The 24,595-nt window shown below is 41.2% G+C and overlaps 1 protein-coding gene across 13 annotated transcripts in view; it reads left to right on the top strand.

Moving 5' to 3' along the window:
- COL6A3 (collagen type VI alpha 3 chain) overlaps nucleotides 1–24,595 on the top strand; it is a 130,853-nt gene that overhangs the window by 16,533 nt on the left and 89,725 nt on the right. For 10 of the 13 annotated variants that reach the window (XM_044431959.1, XM_044431960.1, XM_044431958.1 and 7 more), the window contains 4 exons: nucleotides 4,276–4,416; nucleotides 6,416–7,033; nucleotides 14,995–15,597; nucleotides 21,666–22,265. In XM_044431959.1, coding sequence (XP_044287894.1) covers nucleotides 4,326–4,416; nucleotides 6,416–7,033; nucleotides 14,995–15,597; nucleotides 21,666–22,265 — 1,912 coding nt within the window. In that variant the 5' untranslated portion in view covers nucleotides 4,276–4,325. Of the gene's footprint in view, nucleotides 1–748; nucleotides 753–4,275; nucleotides 4,417–5,654; nucleotides 5,659–6,415; nucleotides 7,034–14,994; nucleotides 15,598–21,665; nucleotides 22,266–24,595 lie in introns of those variants that run through there. The other 3 variants (XM_044431964.1, XM_044431963.1, XM_044431962.1) reach the window with 2 other exon arrangements.

Genomic DNA, 24,595 nt, shown 5'->3' with positions numbered 1-24,595 from the left:
GATGTGCCCTGAGGCTGTGGACAAGAAGTGCAGGAGGTTGGGGCCAACCAGTTTCATTCTTGCTCCTCACTCTACTTGATGTAGGAATAGCAATGATAGACTAATAGTAACAATAACATAAATGATAACAAAAATAGAAGGAACAGAGTTAAATGACAAATTTAGCTCTGAATTTCCTGGCCACCAGTACATATAAGAAAGGTAGCATAATGTTCGCTATTAAACAGCAGAAAATATATACTTGGTGTTACAAAACTGCATAATTAACATCATGCTTAGCAGTTTTACAAACCACAAGTTTCAAAGGTTATTTATCTGCCTTGATAAATGCATCCGAACAAGAAATTCTAGGAGAATGGATGATGAATATATCAGTCAAAGTCTTTTCCAAACACAAAAAGCCATAACTGAGATTTGGGAGAAAGCTACACCAGAACCCCTTCTGTTTATGAGGGAACATCGTGGCAGTATCTATGCAAAATGCATTTACTTTGCATGTTGGGGCACATACTCATGAATGCAGTGGAGTGCAGAGAAAGTGATCTTGTGTCACACAGAAGTGCAACTATGAGAGAAGTCAGAGGTATTTAAAAGGGGATACGTGCAAGGGAACGGATCTTTTAGGTCCCAGTATGTATGCCTGTCTGTTTTAGCTCAATTAACTATGTAAAAGAACAAAAAACAAAGATATCTAAAACAAAGCAATAATAATTGCTTCCTCACAAAAAATCACGGAGAAGAGAACGGGTGCTGTTGCTTCCTCCTGTCCTCCCAACCCCCAAGGCAGTAGGACCAGCAGTACCCCTCTCCCTCTTCCCAAAAGCAAGCAAGTACGGTCGCCTCTCCCATGAGTTGGTTCCACTGAAGTGAATGTTTTGCTGAAGGTCATTAGAGTACTTCCCCCATAGAGTCCACTGAAACCTGGCCCAGGAACAGTGCCACAAGTTTAGGACACTGAGATACAGACTGGAAGAAAACTGCCACATACAAGAAGCCATTTGTCTGAAGAACTCCGGGCTATTGTTAGAAATAGTGTGAAGTGGATGGATTGAGGGAACAAAAATTTGCATGTTTTAAAAAATACAGTTTGCTATTTATTAAAAATCATACTGTACACATTCTGTGTATGTTCCAAATATACATGCATTTCAAGTGTTCCCCATTGTAATCCAGTTTTGTATGTACATTTCTCAAATATATGCATTTTGTGCAGTTTTCCCTAATAGGTACATTTAGTGCATTGTTTTTTCTGGGATGAGCTGCATAGCAAAATTTGTAAAAATGCAGATTTCATCTCTGTCTTATCTCGCTTATAGGCTTGGGAGGTACAAATTGGGTAAATTCATGAAATATTCTGAATAGAACAGATTTCTGTACAACCCCACAGAAAATGTCCTCAGTGGCAGCAAAGGTCAACTCCTAAATTGTCACATTGAGCTTGTTCAGTTGTATACATTGTGCTTGACTGACTTGTACTCAGAAATGTTGTGCTTATAAACATTTAAAAACCCAAAATGGATGTACAGTTAGCAAAAGGCAATGCTGCTCCCTTGGTCCAAACAGCATCTGCCTGACTACCAGTGACTGAGGGAACATGACACAGGAAAGTGATTGTTTTCAAGGCCTGCTACAAAGCAACTTTTGAAGCTTCTGGCTGGCCAGTTGGAAATATACTGCTGGACTAGAAGGCCCCTCAGTTGGATCAGTTGGATCCAGGAAAGCTGTTCATATTTTCTTAACCTTGAGCCAGCCCTGAGAGAATCAGCCATGGTGGTGAAGAGACCAGATGCTTTTGAATAATGTTTTCCCCTCAGCGATGCCATTTCACTTCTGCCATTTGACTCATATCAAAGTTCAAGCTGGCATTATCTGAGGACCATGCTGGATCAGTAGTTTAATGAAAATGTCAATTTAGAGGGCAATGGGTGTGAAAAAGGACAAATTCAGTGATAATAAACATGTCAGTGTCATAATGCTATTACATTAATGTATGGTGTGCCACGTTTAGAATATTGAATACCTTTTCTTGGTCATGTCATTTCAAAAATGTATCCTAAATCTGGAAATGAATAGTGAAAGATATTTCATTTTAATAAAATAAGTGCTTAAACCTCTTCCACTGAAACCAAGGATGCTGAAAATGCATAACCTTGGTTGGCTTGAATCTTTTGTACTTACTTTATAATCATATTCCTCTTCTGCAGAGAGATGTTTGTAACCCATTGTTAATTATGTTCTGATCCAGCTATGTGCCATTTTAGAATTTACTATTTTTCTTGTTCATGTTCAGGAGCACAGGTTTTTTTTGTTTTAAAAATCTAAATGTCTAGACATTGTTTAAATATGATTATATATAGTTACCAAATTCTGTATCCTTGTGCACAAACTCCATATTTTCTTTCATGCTCTCCTGCACTTCAAAGAATCATACAATAGCCAAGGGGCCAAGAAGGCCATCAGGTCCAGTCCCCTATTCAGTGCAGGACAGAGGGATGTAACCAAGCAGAGCTGGCTACGGAGCAGTGAGGTGTGGACAGTTTCTGTCTTGGTTCTAAGCAACCAGGCCTCTGCCATGATACGCAATTCTCTCCTGGTCCCCCTGGTCCCAATAATCACCCCTGGGAGACTTAATAACATGTCTGGGAGGTACTTGTACTAACCTTGGGATTTCCCTAAGCTGATGCCTCCTTTATACATCCTATTTTGGTTCCATGATGCCTGGCACTCTGAATTTGTTATAATGACAAGATCCTAAGCTGCCAGGACTCCAGTAGATGGCAGCAAAAGGAAGATGTCAGAAACTACCCAGCGGCTGGGATAAAATGATAGGCAGGGGAAAAGTTTATCCACTTTGTGGACATTGCATCTCCAGTGAAGTTATGCCAATTGTTTCAGTTTGTGACACACCTGTGTGCACACACATCCCTATCCAATTCAGTGTCAGTTGCAAAGGTAAGAGATGTAAGAGATACATCCCACTCAGCATTCAGTGCTGTCAGGAACTTCTGGATTGGGAACCAGCCAGTGTTGGGTAGATGTTATTGTGCATACAGTTATTGGCAATCTGCAACGCAGATCTGAGCAAGCCTTGTGGGTGAGATCAAGGGTCTGTTAAGTCCAGTGTCTTGACATTGGTGTGTCTTATGCAACTTGTTGCTGAAATTTGCACAAGAACTGATGAGAGACCAAACTCAGTGCATACTTTGCATGCAAAAGGTCCAATGACTCATCTCTAAACAGGGACAGGGAAGGACTCTCTTTTGAAACTCTAAAGCATAAACTAATTCCACATCTGTTCCCCATATGAATGGGCAACATGTGAATGTTTCTTCCAAGACAATGAGGGGCAAAACTAAAGTAAACTGGAACCTGAGAAAAGTGCTGCTGTGGATACAGCCCTTTCTCTGACAAGTACACCAAGAGTGCTCCTTCTGCATGACTGAAGCTCCAGCAGGGCCCTTCCTCCCCCAGCCCGACGAGAGAGCGGTTAGCATGATTTGCGACAGAGAGAGCAATAGGCAGCCGGCTCGGGCTGACTCGTGCACAGAACTCCTGTTATTGCGGCCTTTTGCTTTGGAGCAATCCCCACCATATGGACTCTGACGTGAATTCTAGTATGCCTTCCCTTTGAAATGAGGTGTACATCACTTCGCACATCTGAATTTATTGGCACTGTAGCAGTGCATGTGTTTATGTAACTGTAATATATTATTCAGCTGTTTTTGGATCTTAGCAGATGTGCTCCCTACCCCACCTCAAAACTTCATTCTTTTGAAGGCACACCATTACAGGAGTTCCAGCTGCATGTGCATTTTCTTTCAGAGGAGAAAACTCTGTTCATTGCCATATTTGTATAGTGCAAGAGTAAGCTTTTATACTGAGCACAGCAGTGGCTGCACAGAAGACTGTCTACGGATCATGCAGCATTCTGCCATTCTTAGATACAATGGCAGTCTGAAAAAAGGAAAAGAAAGGAAAAATATCATCATGTACATGCCCTATTAACTTATTTTGATAACTGATGTTGATATTAAAAGACGAATTATGATTCTGTTTGACACACTGCAACAAGTATGTTGGATGCCACAATGCCTTTTCAATAAATGTCTAAATGAGCTAACTGCTGGAGGTGTAATCCAGCTAATGCTTCTCTCATCCATTTGTTTAGTATCTGCCTGTAATCTATATATGGATTGAGCATTTGAATTAATTAGGCAGGCTTGCTATTTAGATTGCAATGGAAATTTTTCTGACAAAGTCTCATTTTCTTTTCAGATCTAGAACCTGGTGCTTTGAAACAGTAGCTAACTCACCCTCCAAAAAAAATGAGGAAACATCGATATTTGCCCTTAGCAGCTATCTTTTGTCTTTTACTCTCAGGATATCATATGGCTGATGCCCAGCAGCAAGGAGCTAGTAAGTTTCTTCCATCTTTAAATGGTTTAATATTTGTAGAATTCAGGTTATTTATTTACTGTATCTTTGGAAATTCTGCTTGGGGAAAATGCATACTGGGCCCCAACAAACATTTTTTCAAATATACTGTACCAATCCCAGCTTTATGTTCTCAAATCTGTGTACTGTCTATATAAGAACTTGGTTGCATGTAATGTTAGCACATTGCCTGGAGACAGATCTTTGGGAATGGAGCAATCTAACTTCTTCTTCCTCATATATGATCTACACTTAATGGTATGGATAAGATGTCTCTTGGTAAACAGATAGGAAAACCTGTAGAAGTTGTTAGAAATGGAAGCCATCTTTCCACCTTTCTTCCTCATTTTAATTATTATAACATTTAAAAAGTAAACCATTTTGCCTACAAAGTGTATAAATCTACTCTGGGACCAGATCCCCCCACCCTTTTATAACCAGCCTAGTAGTAAATATTGGAAAGCAATTGCATGGGGATTCATCAATCTTCTACTGAAGATTGAGATGCAATGCCAGTGCCACATTCCTGTGGAAATGATGCAATTCAGAAATACTTTGCATGAGACTGGATAACATCTCTGAATAAAAGCATGCCCATAATTAAGAGCTTTTAGAGCCCCCACATTCTTCTCTGGCTTAGATCAGAATTCAAGTTGGAGAAGAATGCCAGCATCTTCATGTTTGCCCTTGTGAGACCATGCTGTCCCCAAAACCTTTCTCGAAGAAGCCTTCTCCTACTTTTCGCCTATTTGTCAAACGGTAGTGGGAGCAAAAGCTGCAGAATGTAGCGGGAGCAGCTTGGTTTTTCTCTTCCCTCCACCTGTTTTTCCCCCTCTCTCCATTTGCCATAATCCACGGGGTAGCAACACTCCAAGGTACGCACTCCAAGGGACAATGGAAGAGATCATTTTTTTCAAGGGTTATTGTAATCATGGTGAAAGGAGGAGAGAGAGGGGAGGGAAGGGTAAAGCCATTTTCCTTTCATTTGGGAGTTTCTGTACGTTGTTGTAAAATTGCTAAGATGTCTTTGGAAATTATTTTTGGTTGGTTCTGGTCCAGTACACTGTAGGCCCAGAACAAGAGTTCCAGTTGAATTCTTGTACTCATACTGTACAAGATGAGCTCCTCAGACTTAATGCTTGTCTTCTAAAATTGAACTTCTAAGAACAGCTCCCTCTTTTTCTCTCTTCACTGCTATTGTTCCCACTACTTTCTGATAGGTAAGTAACGGATCAGGGAGGTGTTTGGGGACTGAGCTACTAATAGGGCTGGTTTGGGCATCCCCAAGCCCTTGGATTGGCATAGAAAAATGATCCAAATTGGTCCATTTTTTGTTTCAGAAGAACATAGATCATTGAGCCAAGGAGAGATCTCCCATATCTAGCCCAAAGCTTTTGAGAGATCTCCCCTATCTAACCGCAAGTCATATTTTGCAAATTTAGCATTTTGGATGGACTTTTGTACAGCCCTAGGTTTGCAAATGTTAGGATAAGGCCACTAATCATTCAAGCAGACCAGCTTCAGTTACCGCAATACAATCACATTAAAATGTGAACTGTCAAGGTATTGTTCAATGAGATATTAAAAGGATTTCTCAGTGAACTATTGAATCAAGAATTTATAGTCCATGAGGTAATTGGAGAAGAACTGGGGAAGAAGAAGTATCCATATGCGCAACTTATTTTCACATCTATATAGGCAAGGGAATCACACTAGTGTTGTACTGTATCCAGAGGATAGTACATTGGAACCTGTTCTAATTCTCCAAGAGAATGCCTGCTTCTAGAAGTTACATATTACAGTTATATTCAAAAATGTAAAACTGATATATTAGAATGTGCTTTCTTCTCTTCCTCCTGCCCTACTTTTTGAGCTCTGTGCTTCTGACTATGCAAAGGAAGGGCATGATTGTCAATGGTAGGACAAGCCTTTTTTTCCCACTGACCTCTGGAAAATCATAAATCAATGTGTTTTTTTAAAGATGTCAAAATCGGTGCCGCTGCTGATATAATATTTCTAGTGGATTCTTCTTGGAGCATTGGAAAGGAACATTTCCAACTTGTTCGGGAGTTTCTGTATGATGTTGTAAAACAATTAGATGTGGGTGAAAATGATTTTCGGTTTGGTCTGGTCCAGTTCAGCGGAAGCCCACATACAGAGTTCCAGTTAAACACGTATCATACTATGCAAGAAGTGCTCTCCCATATTTCACACATGCCTTATATGGGGGGTGGAACCAAGACTGGACAAGGATTAGAGTTCCTAATTCGGAACCATCTAACTAAAGCTGCTGGAAGCAGAGTGAGTGATGGCACCCCCCAGATAATTATAGTCTTAACGGATGGACGATCCCAAGATGATGTGACTCTGCCATCATCTGTTCTTAAATCTGCTGATGTAAACATGTTTGCCATTGGAGTGCAGGAGGCAGTGGAAGGGGAATTAAAGGAAATAGCAAGTGATCCCCTTGATATGCACCTGTTCAACCTAGAGAACTTTACTGCTCTCCACGGCATTGTGGGAGACTTAGTTGCAAGTATTCGCTCATCAGTGACTCCAGAAATGCCTGGAGCAAAAGGCGAGATTAAAGACATCACAGGTAACACTCTTCTGCTCTGACATTGCAACACTTGGGGAAAGTATTGCAATTTCTACTCTTCCGTGGTTTTAAGCGTTCTGATGTGTAGATCAAGGGCATTTCCAGGCTATAACAACAAATGAATGTCATTCATATTGTTGTATTGGTAACAACAAGAATTGTCTGAGAAGGCCCTAATGTACACACATCTCAAAGGTTAAAAACAAAGGTTTTCATACTGCTCATTTTGACAAAGAAATCTGGCTCTGGCATATAAATTATAAAACAAAATCCAATAAACTGATATCCAATGTGCCTCAGTCATTATCATCTTCCTTATTAGGTATCATTCTTCTCAGGCAGTATGCCTGTGCCTTACAAAGTTCAGGACAGGAAATGGCATCACTTTTAAGTAACTTCTTTGCCCCACAGCCTTGTGATGGCTGTTTCTCCGGAAGACAGAACGAGTTGTTTAAAAGCACAGGCTGAATCTAAGGTGGATGTAGATATGCTAGGACTAACCCATCCTTGCACATGGATCTACAGATATTTGCAAATAAAAAATTAGAACATACCCTTTCCCCAGTAAGACATTGGATATGCTCTCTGTCTCTGTGTGTATGGACAAACACAAGGGTACGTATCAGTTTGCAAAAAGCTCTATGCCACACATTTGCTTATCTATAAATAATGATAATAATATTAATGTCATGAAAGATGTCCCACGGACTTCCCAAGGAGAGCATATTGAGTGCTTGAAGTACTGGCTATACCTCCCTACCTCTAGATTGAAACTTCTGTGCCTGAATGGTTCACTATGTGCTTGTTATTAATAAATGTTTGATTGGCATTAAGATATCAGGCTTAGTCATCTCAGGCCAGACTTCCTTGTCAGGCCTTAACCTGAACATTTCCCTTTGGCCCTCCCTTTGCCCGGTAAGGGAGGCATCTGTCCACTCCGTTCCTGAAAGGGAGCGGAGGGGAAGGGGCAGGCACGTTCTGTTTCCTCGATCTATTTATCTTCCCTGGTCTCAAAATCACCCAGGGAGCTTTGGCTGTGGGGCAGTATAGAAATGGAATGGAATAAATAAGTACTATATGGTCTATAACGCTATGTGCTCGGTAGGGAAATCTGCACCTAGCGGCTCAAAATGTTACTGCAGGTTTCAACCATATGGACAAACTCAATTTGATTAAAACTAACAAATGCCTTTGAAAAACAAAACAATCCAAAGATGCAGACCCCTGGAGCTTCCTTAGTAAGCACGCCAAGTTTCAGGTTTCATAGCCTTAGTATTAAGGCATTGATGGATTGGATGGCCAGACTGACACACACACACTTCCTCTTTAATTACTGTGGATATTTTCATGTAATAAAACCAGAAACCTCACTAAATGTGAAAAAACAGAGTTTAACCTGGTGCAATGCTTATTTCACAATGGCTCTCAGACCTTTGTTTTTATACCTTGGAATGCATGAAAGGAGGAATAGAGGGTACAGGAGAACAACAATGTACAGGTTATAACACTCATCTTGTCTCGTCTCATTAACTTCTCACTTCAGCTCCATCATTTGCACCATTATCCATCACTGCATCACTGCATGATATTTAGCCAAACAAATGTTTTCACCCATTTTCCTGCAAGTTTTATGGGGCACAGAGATTCATGGAGAAAATCAGGATGCATTTTTCACTCCTTACTTTTTAATATCATTACTTTTTAACATATCTATTTCTTAAGTGAAACTTTAAAAGGCTGACCAGAGATGCATGCTAATTTTTACTGCCAGGGAAGACTCAGAGGTTTTAATGGAATTTGATATAATCCTCAGACTTTGAGGTAAACTATCATCCTTGAACAGGTAGAATGAACAGAAAGGAAATGCATTTCTTTAAGCCCCTTTAACAGCTTTATGAGTATGCAGTGAGCTAATACATCAAAGACAGACTCTGCCCTCTTCCTCTAAGGGCTTAGAAGAGGGCGCATTGCTCTGAGCCAATGCTGGAGAGCAGATGCTCTTACTTATCACCCCTGGCAAACAGAAGACTTTTGGCCCACCTTTATGCAATGGTGTGTGAGAGTGCAAATACCCAAATTATGTGTGACATAACTACAGACAGTTATACAAAGAGGTTATGTTGATGATTTTTAAATCAAGATATATAACTACTTATGCATGGCATATACAGTATATGCTTTCAAAAATATTACTTTGGTTGCCTGTGCCCCCAAATAATGTTGAAAAGTGTTCTCTTATTCTAGAAATTGTCATATAATGACTGTGGTATTTCACAACATAACATGGTGCCGAATCAATTAATATACCTGAGACAGAATGACAATTTATCAGATGCTTTTTACAATCTCTCTGCATTAAATGTCATTGTTGTATGTTCCCAAAGATTTAGTAAAAGATAGGTTTTAGGTTTATATATATATATATATATATATATATATTTCATAAACTGCACCAACAGTCCTCCATAGGACTCTCTGGGTGGTTGGGAACTGCTAGTGCTCAGTTATTAACAGCAACAACTAGTGCAAGTTAAAAGGTCGGTCCTGAATTTGCCTGATATGTATTGCAGTCCATCATGGCCAATGACAGTTGCTGCTTTCTTTCAATACCAAGAATTCTTTGCTCAGTCATGTAACACAGCATGCTTCCATTTGGCCTCCACCATCACCTTAACCTTTCATGGTCTACTTCCGTTAAATGGTATTTCAGGAATGACAGATTATCCAACAGTTATATGTACATCTTTCCTGTTTCCTCAAGATCAGCGGTATTTCTTGCACAACCTAGATTATTCAGAAGATTAGCACTGAAGAGTCTATAGGACGGTAACGGGTGATGCATAATTTGATTGTTAAAATGAGAAACAGGAGCATTTAAACAGAGTCTTTAATGCATAGACTGGATTCATACATCATGACAAGCAACCCTGTATGGCTACCACAGTTTGCAGTTCTTTTAATGTGCTTGACAAACAATCAGGCTCATGGTGTTGACGCTCCTCCTGCTATCTCTTTCCCTCCTAGTCCTCCAGACATTATCCCCGCAGACATCATGGGGAGCAGTGAGGGCCCACTCTTGCACAGCTGTAATTGTGAGCTGGTTGGCTTACCGCGGCCATCCGGTGTTCTCTGTTGTGCAAACACAGCTCCTGCCTTCCATTGTGCACAGCACAGCAGATCAGGCCTCCTTGTCTCCTGCTCCAGAGGGCATTGCTAGAGTGGGGTGGGGGAGTGCCTGACCCACGCCCAGGCAACAAAGGTGAAGATCACCTGGACAGCACTGCAGGCAGGAGCAGCACCAATCAGCTGTTTTCCCATCATGTCCCCTTTTTCACTCCCTTTCTTTGTCATCTGTTTTCACTGTTCCATCCATGTTGAGCAGATGCACTCCCTTCCCTTTCATCCGTCATTTGTTTTGGATGGGTTTGAAGGCTTTTTAATTGTTTTTAGCATCCCTCGCTAGCCTCAGTGCATCCCTTTAGTCTTCCTGGTGTCATCCCTGCAGTTCCTTGCTACTTGCTTATATTCTTCCTTTGTAGCCTGGCCTTCCTTTCACCTCTTATACATGTCCTTTTTTGCTTCCAGATCGTCTCTTACCTTTTTGTGAAGCCACGTGAGCTTCCTCTGTTGTCTACTACTCTCTTTCCTTGTTGGAATTGTTCGTAGTTGTGCCTTAAGCATTTCTTTTTTCAAAGATATCCCACCCTTCTTGGGCTCCTTTTCCCCTTAGAGTGCCTTGCCATGGGACTTTGTATATCATCACCCTGAATTTGCTGAAGTTGGATTTTTTGAAATCCACAGTGCATGTTTGGCTACATTTCGTTTTAGCTCCCTTTATTGTTGAGAAGTCAAGTAAGGCACGGTCACTTTCCTCCAGAGTTCCTGTCACTGTTACTTTGTCCACTGTGTCTTCCCTGCTGCTTAGGATCAGGTCAAGTAAAGCCATGCCCCTTGTTCCTATTCCTACTTTCTGCTGGAGGAAGTTTTCAGCAACACACGTTAGGCATCTCTCAGAAGGGCCATGTCTGGCAGACATCAGGGTCATGTTTGGCAGATACCCTCCCAACAGATATCAGGGAAATTGAAGTCCCACATAATGATGACATCATGCCTCCTTGAAACACTGGCAATTTGTTTTTCAAGTTTCATCTTTATCCTCACCTTGGTTGGGTGGAGGATAATATACTCCAATTACTATGCCCTTTTTATTCCTTTTTCTGTTTATATTAATCCAGATACACTGGCAATTCCTGTATTTCTTCAGAGATACTGTATTTATCTTTAACACAAAGTGCAACTCTGCCTCCTTTTCTGTTATTTCTATTCTTTTTGAACAGGTTGTATCCTGCAATTTCTGAGTTACATTCATCATCCCACCAAGTTTAAGTTATGCCTGTCTGGTCATATTTGCCCTAGTGTACTAAGAGTTTGAGTTTATATTGTTTGTTTCCCATTCTTTGGGCATTATTCCCTGGCTTCATTGCCTACATTTTTTGGGATACTAGTGTTAGGCCCAGCTAGAGTTTCTTTCACTGTTGCAGTACGTAACGCTTCGTCAGTTGATGTTGCAGCCAGATGTATGTCTCCGTTTCCTGAGGAATGCAGTTTCAAGCTCTCCTGATAAACTTCTTCATGCTGTGGCCAAGTACATCCTTTCCTTTCTTCGTAAGGTGTCACACATTCCTTGCCAGCAGTCCGTCTTCCAGGAAGTTTAGTCTGTGGTCCCAGAATGCAAATCTCTCATGGCTGCACCACCATCATAGCCAAGACTTCACATGGAGTATCCCCCTGTAGGTCGTATGCGACTGTTAGTTGTATCATTGGGGTCTTTGCCCAAGGGAGACAGTGAACCTGATAATTCCAAATGTCTTCCCAACATACATGTTTTTCCATCGTGCAAAACAGGGAATCTCTGACAAACTACCACTCTTCACTATTTGTTGTTGCAAACTTTTGTATTTTTTTCCTTCTCCTTACTTGACTTTTTGTCACTTATTCAGAGTGTGTTGTGTAGTTCCTTCACAGCGGGATTCTCACTTGCCTCTCCCTCAAGTAACATAACCGGTCTGAGAGTTCCCCTGCTTCCACTGGTGCAGAGCATCCTCTAGTTCTTCTGCACCTGTCACCCTTTTCAGGGAGATTCCTTATGTTCCCTCTCCTCAGAGTTGTCATCTTCTGCTTCAAATTGCTGGTGCTCTTCTTGCTTCTGTTCTGCTCTTAGCTGTTGCAGTTGCACTGCTCTGTCTAAAAACCCTTCATCTTCTTTTATTATTTTGAGAGTGGTCATTCTCTGTTCTAGAGCTCTCGTCTTTTATTTTAGCAAGGCTGCTAGCTTGCACTTGTAGTACTTGTAGGCCATGTTGCTCTCAGGTAAGAAAACAAACATTGCAAAGATATTGCAAGTCACAACCACTGTGGAGGCTTCTCAGTCCATTCTTGGTGCTACGCTGCGAATCTGTCTTGGTAACAACTGGTGCTTTCTCCAAAGAGTGACAGCACAGCCCTACAGGCAACTGGGAGTGTTTTGCAAGAAGAAAACAAATGGGTGGGTGGGGACTCGAGAGAAAAGAAGAGGGGGAAAATGTTAGGAAACAGCTGCCCACACACACAAACTCCACCACCAAACTCCCGTTTTCTCACTGTGTTTGCTCACTCCCTGGGAGCTTGGCTGCTTGTATCCTGGAGGCCCTTGACAAACTGGGGTGGCTTGCTTTAATCTGCTCCACTCTGCTAGGAGCCAGGAGCCAGAATGAAGCACTCCACCCACACACAACTGGGGCTAGCTACTCAGGCTACTCCCCTTCAGCGAAGCAGGATCTTCCCCTCAGTTGTCTCTTGCAGAGGACAAGGCTTCTTAGAAAACAAAAGGCTGTTTGCTGGGCTAGTGCAGGCCCTTCTCTGCTTTGCCTCTGCCTGCCTCCGTCTCCTCTCCCACTACAACTCTGCCACCAAACTCCTGTTTGCTCTCTCTGCTCACTCGCTCCCTGGGAGCTTGGCTGCTTTTATCCTAGACCAAGTGGGCAGCTTGCTCCACTCTGCTATAATCTGCTTGCCAAACAGCTGTCTTGATTCTGACTTTCATACCACCATGGGTTCTGCCTTCCAGATCTGGATGACTCAACAACCCATTGTGCTACTGAGAAACAGTGGAACAGACTGTTGTTTCTCTTTGTGGTTCCTAAAGACCAAGCATGCCATGCTAAAATGCCACAGCAGGGTTGAGATGAAATAACAGGCCCACCATGGCTTGTCATGTCATGAAAACCTGCCTACTGAGTGATCACTATTGCCTAAAGGGGCTTGAGCTGACTGAACTACAGAGGTCATTCTATACGCTTCCTCTGTAGACAGTGGGCCCCTAATCGCACTGATCCAAGACCAGCTCTCTTTCTGGTGCAAGGAAGGACTAATGGTAAAATTATAATTATAGTAAAGATAAAATATTGGGCAATTTATTCTAAGCATCATTTTAAGATGATGTAGTACCAGGAAAAACATGGTATTTCTTAATATTTGATAGTCCCTTTCTTAATATTATTGATGAATTTTGTCAGAATGCAAGGTCAAATGCTATGCCATTTTGATGTCATCGGTTCAGTCCCAGCACCAATCAATTTACAATACAAAGAACTTCACTATGAGCAAAGTTTGTATTTTAAATGAAATGGAGACCCACATTCCATTGCTTGTGGATAAAGGGGTCAGCTCAGAATGATCAACAACCACATGAGGGAAATTCATTTCAAGACTCTAATGTATACCGAAGCCATATGTTTAGGCATGGTGATATAGCTTATTTTTTAACTAATTGCCTGTCACATATATGCTTTGGATCAGATTATGTCACCATAGCAAAATACGCACTCTAGGCAACCAACAACTAATTCACATGGTAATTAACCTGTTTATTCAGGGCCAACTTATCCCACATCTTTACCACTGTTATAGGATTCTTCTTTCCAAGATAGCTGATCTATTTGGAAACAGTTTATAACATATAAGGTTGGATAATTATGACTGGCTTCATCACTCTGTTTTAACATGATTCTGCATTATTTGATTGAATATCCAGTCATCATATATGAAAAATAAAATCAGAAGTATTTTATTATAAACATAATTGTAAATTAAAGTTCTGCACTTTGGTTTTCAGCATTAAATGTTTAAACAAATATAGATAAATATGTAGAAAAATATATTCTAGTATATTTATATTGAATGTATTTATTCAATATAAAGGACAAAATATAAGAACATCTCTATAAAGAATGTATATAAGAACAGTTACTTGGCCTTTGGATAAGCCTACTTACACAGTCAGTTCTTTATTGGGAATGTTAATACATCCCCATTCTTGCAATCTGGATTATAAACATAAATGCATAAATTGATTATTTAAAAGTGTTCTTATTTCTGCTACTTACAATACCCGTTTTCAAGCTCTGTCTTCACATACAAGACTTTACCTATTTGCCTTCCGTGCATTTTGCAGGTGTGGATAGCCATTCCTGGGCCTGAAAGCACAGCAAGTGAAGGCCACTCCACCTTCCCAGTTGGGCATCTCATAAATGACGAGCTGAAGCTATGCAGCACAGCTTCATGTTATAGCTTAAAGTGTATGTCTATGATTTAATGTCCATGCCTATAGTTTAATGTACGTGTGTATGAAGACATGGGAATGGCCCTCCTCTGATTGCAAAACATAATAAAATATAACATGCAAAGATATCCCAAGTGGGAATTCTTTCCAATACAATTATATTATATAATTGAGTTATATGAACTGGTAATTCATATTCAATCAGAATGCAGAACTAGCAGGCAGTTTCAGTGACCATGTGTGTTTTGTTCCTCCATATTCGTGTTTCTTGCCGGTTTCCAAAGAAACATGTTAGATCACTATTCTGCATGGAATCACTTTGTTTAATGCTTTCACCTGTTGCGTTTCTCTTTTTTTTAAGCGCAAGAATCTGCTGACATTATTTTCCTTATTGACGGATCAAACAACATCGGCGCTGTCACTTTCGCAGCTATCCGTGATTTCATTGCAAATTTAATTGAAAGACTATCAGTTGGAGCTGAGCTCATACGCATTGGGGTGGTGATGTATAGTGATCGACCCAGAACTGTTTTCTTCTTGAACAGCTACACCCAAAAATCTGATGTTCTAGATGCAGTGAAGGCCCTTAGCGCACTCGGTGGCGAGGAAGCTAATACTGGGGAAGCTCTTGAGTATGTGGTGCAAAGCCACTTCACCCGGTCAGCAGGCAGCAGGATAGAGGAAGGTGTGCCACAGGTTTTGGTGCTGATAAGCGGCAGTGAATCTAGCGATGACATTAGAGAAGGGGTTTTAGCCATGAAGCAAGCTAGTATATTCTCATTTAGCATTGGGGTCCAAAGTGCTGACAATGCAGAGCTTCAGCAAATTGCTACTGATGGAAGCTTCGTATTTACTGCCCTGGACACAAGTAACCTTGCCGAACTTCAAGAACTGTTACTGCCAAACATTGTTGGAGTGGCCCAAAGGCTCATTTTGTTAGATGCCCCAACCGTTCTTACAGAAGGTATGTATTTTTTTAAATGAACCATTATATTTCATTCAATTATTTATACTCTTGTATGGGACTTTACTTATCTTGGTAGTCTTCTCAGGATCCATAATGCATAAGGAAGTGAGTTGCAAATGACAGAAATGTTGGGTCATGAGGTTGGTATTTGTCAGAATTTTAAAGCATGTGTCTAAATGTATAAAATGCACAAGTGCATATGTAACCATTGCTACTCTTATCCGAAACAGAGAGCTGGGTTTCTGGAGGGAATGGCTCTGAACCACATGGATGACTTAGAAATTAGGACTTGTAGAGCAAAATCCATAGTGCCCCTCCCATGGTAAGGACAGAACATACATGAAGTAACAGACAACATGCTGTTTCTAATGGCATTCCCAGGCCTTGCTTTTTAATAATGTTGACCTTTAAAGGCCATTAAAACCAGGCATATTAGGAATTTTATTTGATGAATGGTGCAGTTAATGCTTTAGGTAAGTAGCATCTCAAGTGCATGGATTGGCCACTGCCAGGCTTATGTGGGGACGGGTGAGATGTCTCTACAGAAGGAGATGTCTGTATGAACTCGTGCCTCCTTCTGTGGAAGAAACTCATGGCTGTCGTAATTGTGATCACGACTGCCCAGGTTTCTGCATTTCCAGACTCCCATACATATGGCCCTCTGCAGTGAGCTTCTGCTTGCTGTCTTTCTTTCTTTAACTAGTATTTAAACTTGTAATTAAATCTGTGGTTCAGTGGCACCACTGTCCAAACAGACAAACTGCTCTGTGTCTCCTAAAGTACCTATGCTTTCACAGTTTCAGGTGAAAATTGGTTCTTACTGAGCTTTCAGTCCACAAAACCCTGCTTACTGATACAGTGTGATGCATTAAGGACTCCTGTAGCATGTCTCTCTGTGATGGGTGATGGCTGAGCTACGTATATCCATTTTGGGTTATCTAGGTGAAAGCATATTCAAGGAAAAACACTAAAGAGTTGCTTCATGTTAATCCTTTTAAGAGCAGCATAGATGACCACATTTCATATCATACTGAGACTATAGCAGCACATTCCCACAACCTACAGTGAAAAATCACCCCAAAGGCCAACAGGGACACCCCAAAGGTTAACAGGAGTCTCCCATTTCTTGCTCATGTGGCTGCCCCATTTGAAAGCAGTGTGTGTTGTCTAACTTTTACAGCACAATATGTTAGGTGAGTGGCGCTGTCTCAGCTCCCCACACTTTTTAGCTTTTGTCCCACTTTGGCTCTGGTCACTGAGATGGCAGGTAAGGTGGAGGGGTGGGGTACAGTTTCTCTCACATATCCCTGTCCAAGTTACAACAAAATGCTCACTCTTCATTTTATGCATGAACAAGGAAGGCACATGTGTAGACAAATACTGCTACGCCTCAGTCACAATGGTCTTTCCTTCCTACCCGGTTCTTTCTTGGGAACATGTACAAGGTGGAAGTGTCAACACAGCCAGCTACTTTCGCCAGCCAAGGTTGCTGTTTTCTACCTATTGAACAGAAATGGGTGAGAACTTTGTTGCTTAGCGCTGGCAAGGCAAACATTTAACTTGTTCTGGGAGATGTCAAGGAGCCCAAGCAATCACAGAGCAGTAGAGTTGGAAGGGGCAAAGAAAGCTGGGAAGAAGTTAAACAACTCTCTTGCAGCTCCAGTTAGCTTCTCTTGGAGGAGTGCCAGTAATAATGAGCCCGGTTAGACTCCACCTTTCAAGGGACACAGCCAATGAGGCTGCCTTGCCCTTCCGTCACAGCACCCTGTTCTCATTGACTGGATCATCTGAAAGGTGGGGACTGATTGGTTGAATAAAATGCCACTCTCATGCAGAGGGAAATGTTTTTTAAATGGTGTGGTGCTGCAGCAGTGCCTTTGGCACAGTGTTTCACTTGTTAGCATGTGCTGCTTTGTCAGGAATGGGATACCAGGCCCTCAGAGAGGTGATCTGAGCAAGCCCCTTCTGCAATTTAAAAAAGGGAAAGAGAGAAGCAGGACACCAAGCTGGAGGTGGGAGTGGGGGTAAGAAGAGCTGTGTTTTAGCCCACAAAAGGTAAAAAGAGACTCTAGGACTAGATTAAGTCTCTTCTGGTCACCATTATAACAGGCAATGGGAAGATGATCATGGTAAATTTTGGGTGCTCTTTGTGTTGAACAGTTGGCCTCCACCTTCCCTGCAAGTAGCTACCCCGCTTGCTCAGGAGAAGGGGACAGAGATTTCCATTCCCTTCCATTTGTGTCCTCCAAGTATTTTGTACCACAGCTTCCAGCATCCCTGGCCATTGGCCATGGTGGCTGGAGGTGACTGGAGCTGAATTCCAAAGAAAGTTTTGCATTTGCACATTCTGTGTTAATTCTTATATTAAGTTAATGTGGCTGTGACACTGGCGGATTTGTTGGGTTTGTTTGTTGCCAAAGTGATTCCCATTCAAAACTAGGCATTTTTCATTCTTGTTCAGGCAGGTTCAGATAACCTAGAAGAAACAGTGAATTCCATAAGGATGCAAACCTGCTACTATAATATCATGTTCTGCCTAACTAAACCCTGGAAAAGCAACCCACTAAACCACTAAAATGGCAATCTTTTGCATGCTAACCTGGGAGTGAGTCAGTGTGGCTTACTTTTCAGAACCCATGCATTTGATTGCACCATAAATGTTTTAACTTAGGTTGGTTTGTGTTGTCACAAGGAGAAAATTAAAAGTAGTGTGATTATATCCTTAAAATGGTGAAGACTGAAGCTGCAATCTTATATCCACTTAGCTGAAAGTAGGGCTAATTAATCTGAATGCAACTTACTTTCAAGTAAATGTTTAAAGGATTGCAATTAACCTGATATTTCCCAGTAGACTATTTGTGTAATGCATGTCTCCATCAGTGTCGTGCTCCTTAAATAAACCTTATTGGATTTTAAACTGAAATCCCATCTTAAATTATCATAAACGACAGCAGTATTAATAATTCAGATTTCTATTTTTCAGTCTCTGGACTTGAAAATTAGTCTTTACTGTTTCCACAGTTAGTGGAAATATGGATTTTAATGTTCACTGTCCATAATATGTGGTATGTTTTCCCTTAACAGTATCATTCAGTTACTAGAGACAATAACAAACTGCAAGAAAGTAGAATGGCTTGATTTTTTGTTTACCGTCATACTAAGTCAGGTGACAGGCAGGAACTTGTGTCCTTAAGCTGAGACAGGCTGAAGAAAATCGATAGCGTGTTTCCAACTTGCACCAGCAAGCAGGCAGCCCTAAGGGAGGTTGCTTTGTACAGAACACAGCTCCACCTCAAGCAGATCATGTCTGCAGCACCTCCCAGGCACGTCTGTTCTTGCCACCAGGAAGATGATGGCCTTGCCTTCTCTGAAGTGGTAGACCTGTGCCTGGCAGTACCCCTTCAGGAGGCAGCTGGGGGCTCTGGGCTGAAAACATGCTAAGAGACCCCTGAACACAGAGCACTAGCAGGGTACAGTCATGGTAGGGAGCCCCAGGCTGATCCCTGGTGCCCCAGGTAGGGCTGGACAGGATTCCTGCTTAAACCCTGCAGGCCCACTGTCACAGTAGTCGACACCGAGCTAGGTTTTTCCCCTTTCTGTCATCTCTCTCACAAAGAGCACAGGGCAGCTAACAGCTTGTGCAAAATGTGGCTTAGCAGTGGGGTGACTGGCACAGCCTTCTTCCAGGGCTTGGCTAGAATCCACTTTCAGTGTGGCGGGGAGACCACCGACTCAGAAACAAATACGCTGCCTAAGTGAGAACTAAGCCAAGGACTGGGGGACTAGCAAGATGTTCGTAGTTTGGTTGCACCCTCGGTGAAAACTGCCATGTCACCATGAGGGCTTCCTGCAGCAGGACTGCACTAGGTTCTGTATCCATTGCAGTACTTACCGGAGACCGTGCGAAATCTTGAATTTTGGCAGTGCCGGTGCCTGTTGATACCACGACCTTGACAGTGGCGAGCAGCTGGATGCTCTTTCACTGCTTTGATTAAAAGCACCTCATTCATGGAGTCTGCTAAATTCAGTGTTGCTCTGAACTCACTGTGGACACTATGGAGCATCTTCTGTAGCTACTGGTCCTTCTCCAGTTCCTGGAATTAAAGATTAGCCTATGTGCTCATTAAAAACAATAAAGCTTTTCAATATTTGCCTAATTCCTTTGCTGGGCAAAGTTATAGGAGCAAAAACTACCAGATGACAAAAGAACAGGTAAGTAGGATTCTGGACTTTTAAAAATAGTTTCTCTCAAGGATTCAGGGTAGTGTAGATAGTTTACGTGCCCCAAACATTTTATCTCCACAATGACCCTGTGAGGGACATTATACTGAGAGACTATTTTATTTATTTATTTATTTGATTACTGTCCTGCCCCATTAGCCATAAGACCTAAAGTATCCTTTTGTCTTTCACAGCTAATTGGGGGTGTGGATTCATGTCTATGTAGTATATGTCCCAAGTCCTGCTTAGTACACCACACTGCGGGTTATTCTTGATATGGTTAATTTGTAGTTTGGTGGGTAGCATGTTGTACTAAACCACACCTGGTAGCATTCGTATGGCTGAGATTGTTTTGCTCTGAGATTTGACAAACCTCACGAGTCTCCTTTACTACATTATCTTTATGCAGCAGATTAATTTTTTAAAAAGAAGTTCAGAAAGTTCAATGAAATAATTTAAAAAACGTTCAACTGCTCCCTGAGTTGAATGGTCATTAGTACTTATGATCACCGAGTTGCCCTGTCAGCTTTTCAGGCAAATTAGGAAGGAAGAAATGCTTAGGATGCACACATGTAAACTGGGCCTGCTAAGCAAATGTGATGCTCATGAGAACACTGCCCCCTGCCACACACACACAACAGCCTGTGTGGCAGATGCCAGATCAGTAGAGGAAGCGATGTGTCACAGCCGGGGGTATATAAATGGAAGTGCTTAACCAGTTTGAAGAAAGGGAGAAGTGGGGAGCCTTGTGTCCGGGTAGTTGTGGGACATACGTTGGATTTCTTGTGTGGTTTGCCAAGGAAACACAGGTAGAATGTGTGGTGTAGAGAGGAGGCAGGTTTGTGGAAAGTAGACCTTGAGAAGGCACCTCTGATGGAAATGTGCTGACCGTGGGAACTCTGGCTCATTTGACCTTAGTGGATTTCCTGTCCACTTCCAGTCAGAAGGGGGTCAATTCAGGCTTTTTTCCCTGGCAGACTTCCATCTCTAAGGTTGGCTGCAGGTTGCACATAAAAGACGTCTTAAGGTAATCCGCAGTTTGCATAAATTTACTCAATTTGCACAAATGCATGCAATTTGTGAAACTAATGGTATTTTGTTTATTTTGTGCAAATTGGTACTCCAAAACACATGGCCATCATGCAATTTATGTCAATCTCATGAGGACTATGTGCTTTTCGGACCATGTGAACTGATTTGTACAAATTGCCTGATTTTACACAAAATTCCTTAGTGCACTTCTTAATGTGCACACTGTAGCCTGCCTTCAAGGTAGAAATCTATGAGCTGGGTCAGCTTACAGTATAGCAAGTTGATCCGACTTCAGGGCTCATGACCTGGAACCCACAGGACTGAATCATGAAATTCTACTAGATTTTTGCCACACCAGGGAGTCCTCACAAACTCTTGCCTTTGAATAGCTTAGGATAGGACAATGGACCCTAGAGAACTGATGGCTTGCCCTTCTTGTGAGCTTTCCAGAAATATCTGATTGGCCTAAATTGGAAACAGGATGCTAATCTAGATGAATCTTTGGTCTAATGTAGGAGTCTTTTTCTTATGACAAAGTGCAAAGCTTTGAATGATCAGTGTGAATACTACAGAGGTATGTATACAACACTATTAAATGCTGACTGTGCGATCTTCATTAAGTTGCCTTTAATACATTTTAGTCATGATAAAGCTCAGTATAACTCTACATAGCCCAATAATAAAAAGAGATGCTTTTTGTGATGGTAGAAACATTCCCCATAACCCATGGAAAGTATGCACTGATACTTAGTAGAGTAGCACTTTTGAATGTATATTCCACTGATTATGTGAATATGTATTGTTGCTTGCAGTTGTTGAAGTCAATAAGAAGGACATAGTCTTCCTGATAGATGGCAGCACAGCCTTGGGAAATGCCCCTTTTAATGCAATTCGTGATTTCATTGCCAAAATCATCAACAGACTTGAAATTGGACCGGACCTGATCCAAGTTGCAGTGGCACAATATGCAGAAACTATGAAACCGGAATTTTATTTCAATACTTTCCAAACGAAAAAAGAGGTCCTTACCAATGTTAGGAGAATAAAGCCAGTCGGTGGCGCTCCGCTTAATACAGGTTCTGCTCTGAGGCTTGTTAAAAACGAGTTCTTTACCAGTGGTGCTGGATGCAGGATCGATGAAGGCGTCCTACCAATGTTGGTCCTTATTACTGGTGGTAAGTCCAGAGATGATGTTGCCCAACCAGCACAAGAAGTGAAAAGGAACGGCATAGTGATCCTTGCCGTTGGGTCCCGAAATGCAGACCGTGCTGAACTGGAACAAATTGCCTATGGACCAAGCTTCGTATTTACTCCCAGTGAGTTCCGCACTGTCACACTGCAAGGTATTCTCCCTGATATTGTGACTCCTATACGGACGCTGTCTGGATCTTCTGTGCAAACAACATCAGAAGGTAATTGCCATTTCTGTTAAGTACTGAAATCATTTTAGTCTGATCTTCAGGATTAAAAATGAAACAAAATGCCTAATCCTTTGCTATTGCTGTTTTATTCTTGCCACTAATCAAACTGATAGCCAACATGAATATTATCATTCTGCACTTCATCATTTGAAATTGACTCTGGCAATATTTCTAAAATACTTACATTATGATGAGAATGATTACTGTCCCAGTCTAGGTTTGGAAGAGTCTGTTCACATAATAGACTTAACATTTGAATAGGGTAAAACTGCAGTCCCATGCTTATCTGGAACAAAGTTCCACTGAATTTAATGACAGTAATTTCTGAATAGGAGTGCATAGTGTTGTGTCATTTAAACAAAATGGCAGATACTGACTTATTGTTAACATTTTTTGTATCTGAAATTTGATCACTGGAATGTTTGTGTTAAAATCAACTATATTTCACCATCAGGTTCCCACTCAGTAGCTATGATTTATTTAGTGATTAATAACTAGTGTTTATTTTAATGCACAAGGTGCACTGATAGAACAGTAATTCACCCACATATTTCTTTTTCCAGGGGTTTACCTTCCTACTGAAATTCAGTGGAAATATGCCCTTCTAGTACTGCTACTGGCATTAGTTAACAATAACTTTATACACTGTTTCAGGATTCAGGAATGAGATTTTTCCTTGTTTAATTCCAGTTGCACTAACAGAGCATGGTTTATTAACCACAGACAACTGATGAAGATAACTTGTTGAACTGTGGACGGTGTGTTGATCATGGTTACTAGACATGCTTTGTTAGTGCAGCTGGGTTCAGAAAACCTGATAACCTGTCTTTAAACAAGCTCACGGTTAATGATAGCTGCCCTCTCATTCAATCCTTGAATAAGGGTTATCATGTTGTCTGGATGCAGCCTTCATTTTCTCCAGCCAGTGCTTTTTTATCTACCACCTACTCTCCTTTGCTGCATGCTGAAGGCAAAACAAAGTCATGTGTGCAATGTAATCCTGTAAGGAAATTTGAGCAGTATCCCCAATGATGAAGTTGGCAAAACTAATTAGGATCCCATAACAATATTGCCTGGTAATCCTTTTTTAAAAAAAAGATTGATTCAGTACTCAATATTGTTGCGTTGCTAGCTTTTAGTTTCTCTCTACTTATCCTTAATTAAGATGAATATCACAGAATCAAAATTTGTCACTTACCAAGCTTTTTCAAAATGTATGTCTCTTACTAATGCAGTTTTGCATGTTTTATGTTATCTGTGACATTTTTATTTTAAAATATAAATTAAAAATGTTCTTACATGTTCTGTACTTCAAAAGATATATACATTCTTATTTTCTTTCTCTCTCCTCTTAAATATTAGCATTCTTTCTATTATCAGGTTATAGCGAACATTCTGTGAGTGGAAAGCATCTTGCACAGTGGATCTTTTTTTTCATTCTGCCACCAGAATGAAAAAATGGCAACTCCTGCAATGCAAGAACTTATCCCAAGGGTTGGGAGATACTTCTCAACAGCGTGAGCAGTGCCATACAAGGTGGCAAGATGAGGGAGCTATCACAGGAAGTCAAAGAGAAGAACCTTTCAGTTCTTCTTTGTTGAACATTATAAACAATCCATTTGGAGGTGTGCATTTCCCCTCCCAAGTTATAGTGTTTTAGCTATTTTAATTGTTGCTGGTGTTTTCATGAAGGCCAGTATTAAGGCTATGGAACTCCTCAGACCACAAAATTGACAAACCTGATGAAACTGGATTAATTGCAGAGTGCCTGCCTTAGATTCATGGGCCTTCAACCAAATCTGTTTGGGTGCATTTGAAGCTTAAAGGGCTCCAAACATGCTATAATGTTCTAGAACTTTACTTGCTGACCCATAGAATCATTTGTGGGAGGGGAGGGGAGTAAATAGAGCCACTGCATATCAGAAAGGACATACATGTAGAAGCCTTAAGGTGTGTGCACCGTTGTGGTGACATTGGTGTACACACGTTGAATGAGTAACTCTCAGAGCCTGCCGCTCTTGGATTTGAGCCCTTGAGCCAGCAGCACTAGGCCCATGGCATTCTCTGTGTATGTAACTCACCAAATTTGCATCAGAAGCAGTCAGCACGAATGAAGCTGACAGAGGTGTCTTGTCAGCCCAGTTTGGATATTCAGTTATTTCAGCTGGATTCTTGAAATGGGTCCAAAACCAAGAATCTGCACATTCCATTTAAACTGAAGTTCACCAGTACTACTAAGCACAACTTTTAGAATAAGATTTCTCCCACTTCAGTTATCTCTGGGCAGGCAAAATACTATATAATCTTTGGAAAAGAATCCA

The sequence above is a fragment of the Varanus komodoensis genome, unplaced genomic scaffold (genome assembly GCF_004798865.1).
Source record: "Varanus komodoensis strain SLA01 unplaced genomic scaffold, ASM479886v1 scaffold23, whole genome shotgun sequence".
NCBI lineage: Eukaryota > Metazoa > Chordata > Lepidosauria > Squamata > Varanidae > Varanus > Varanus komodoensis.
This window is presented reverse-complemented; position numbering and strand designations above follow the sequence as displayed.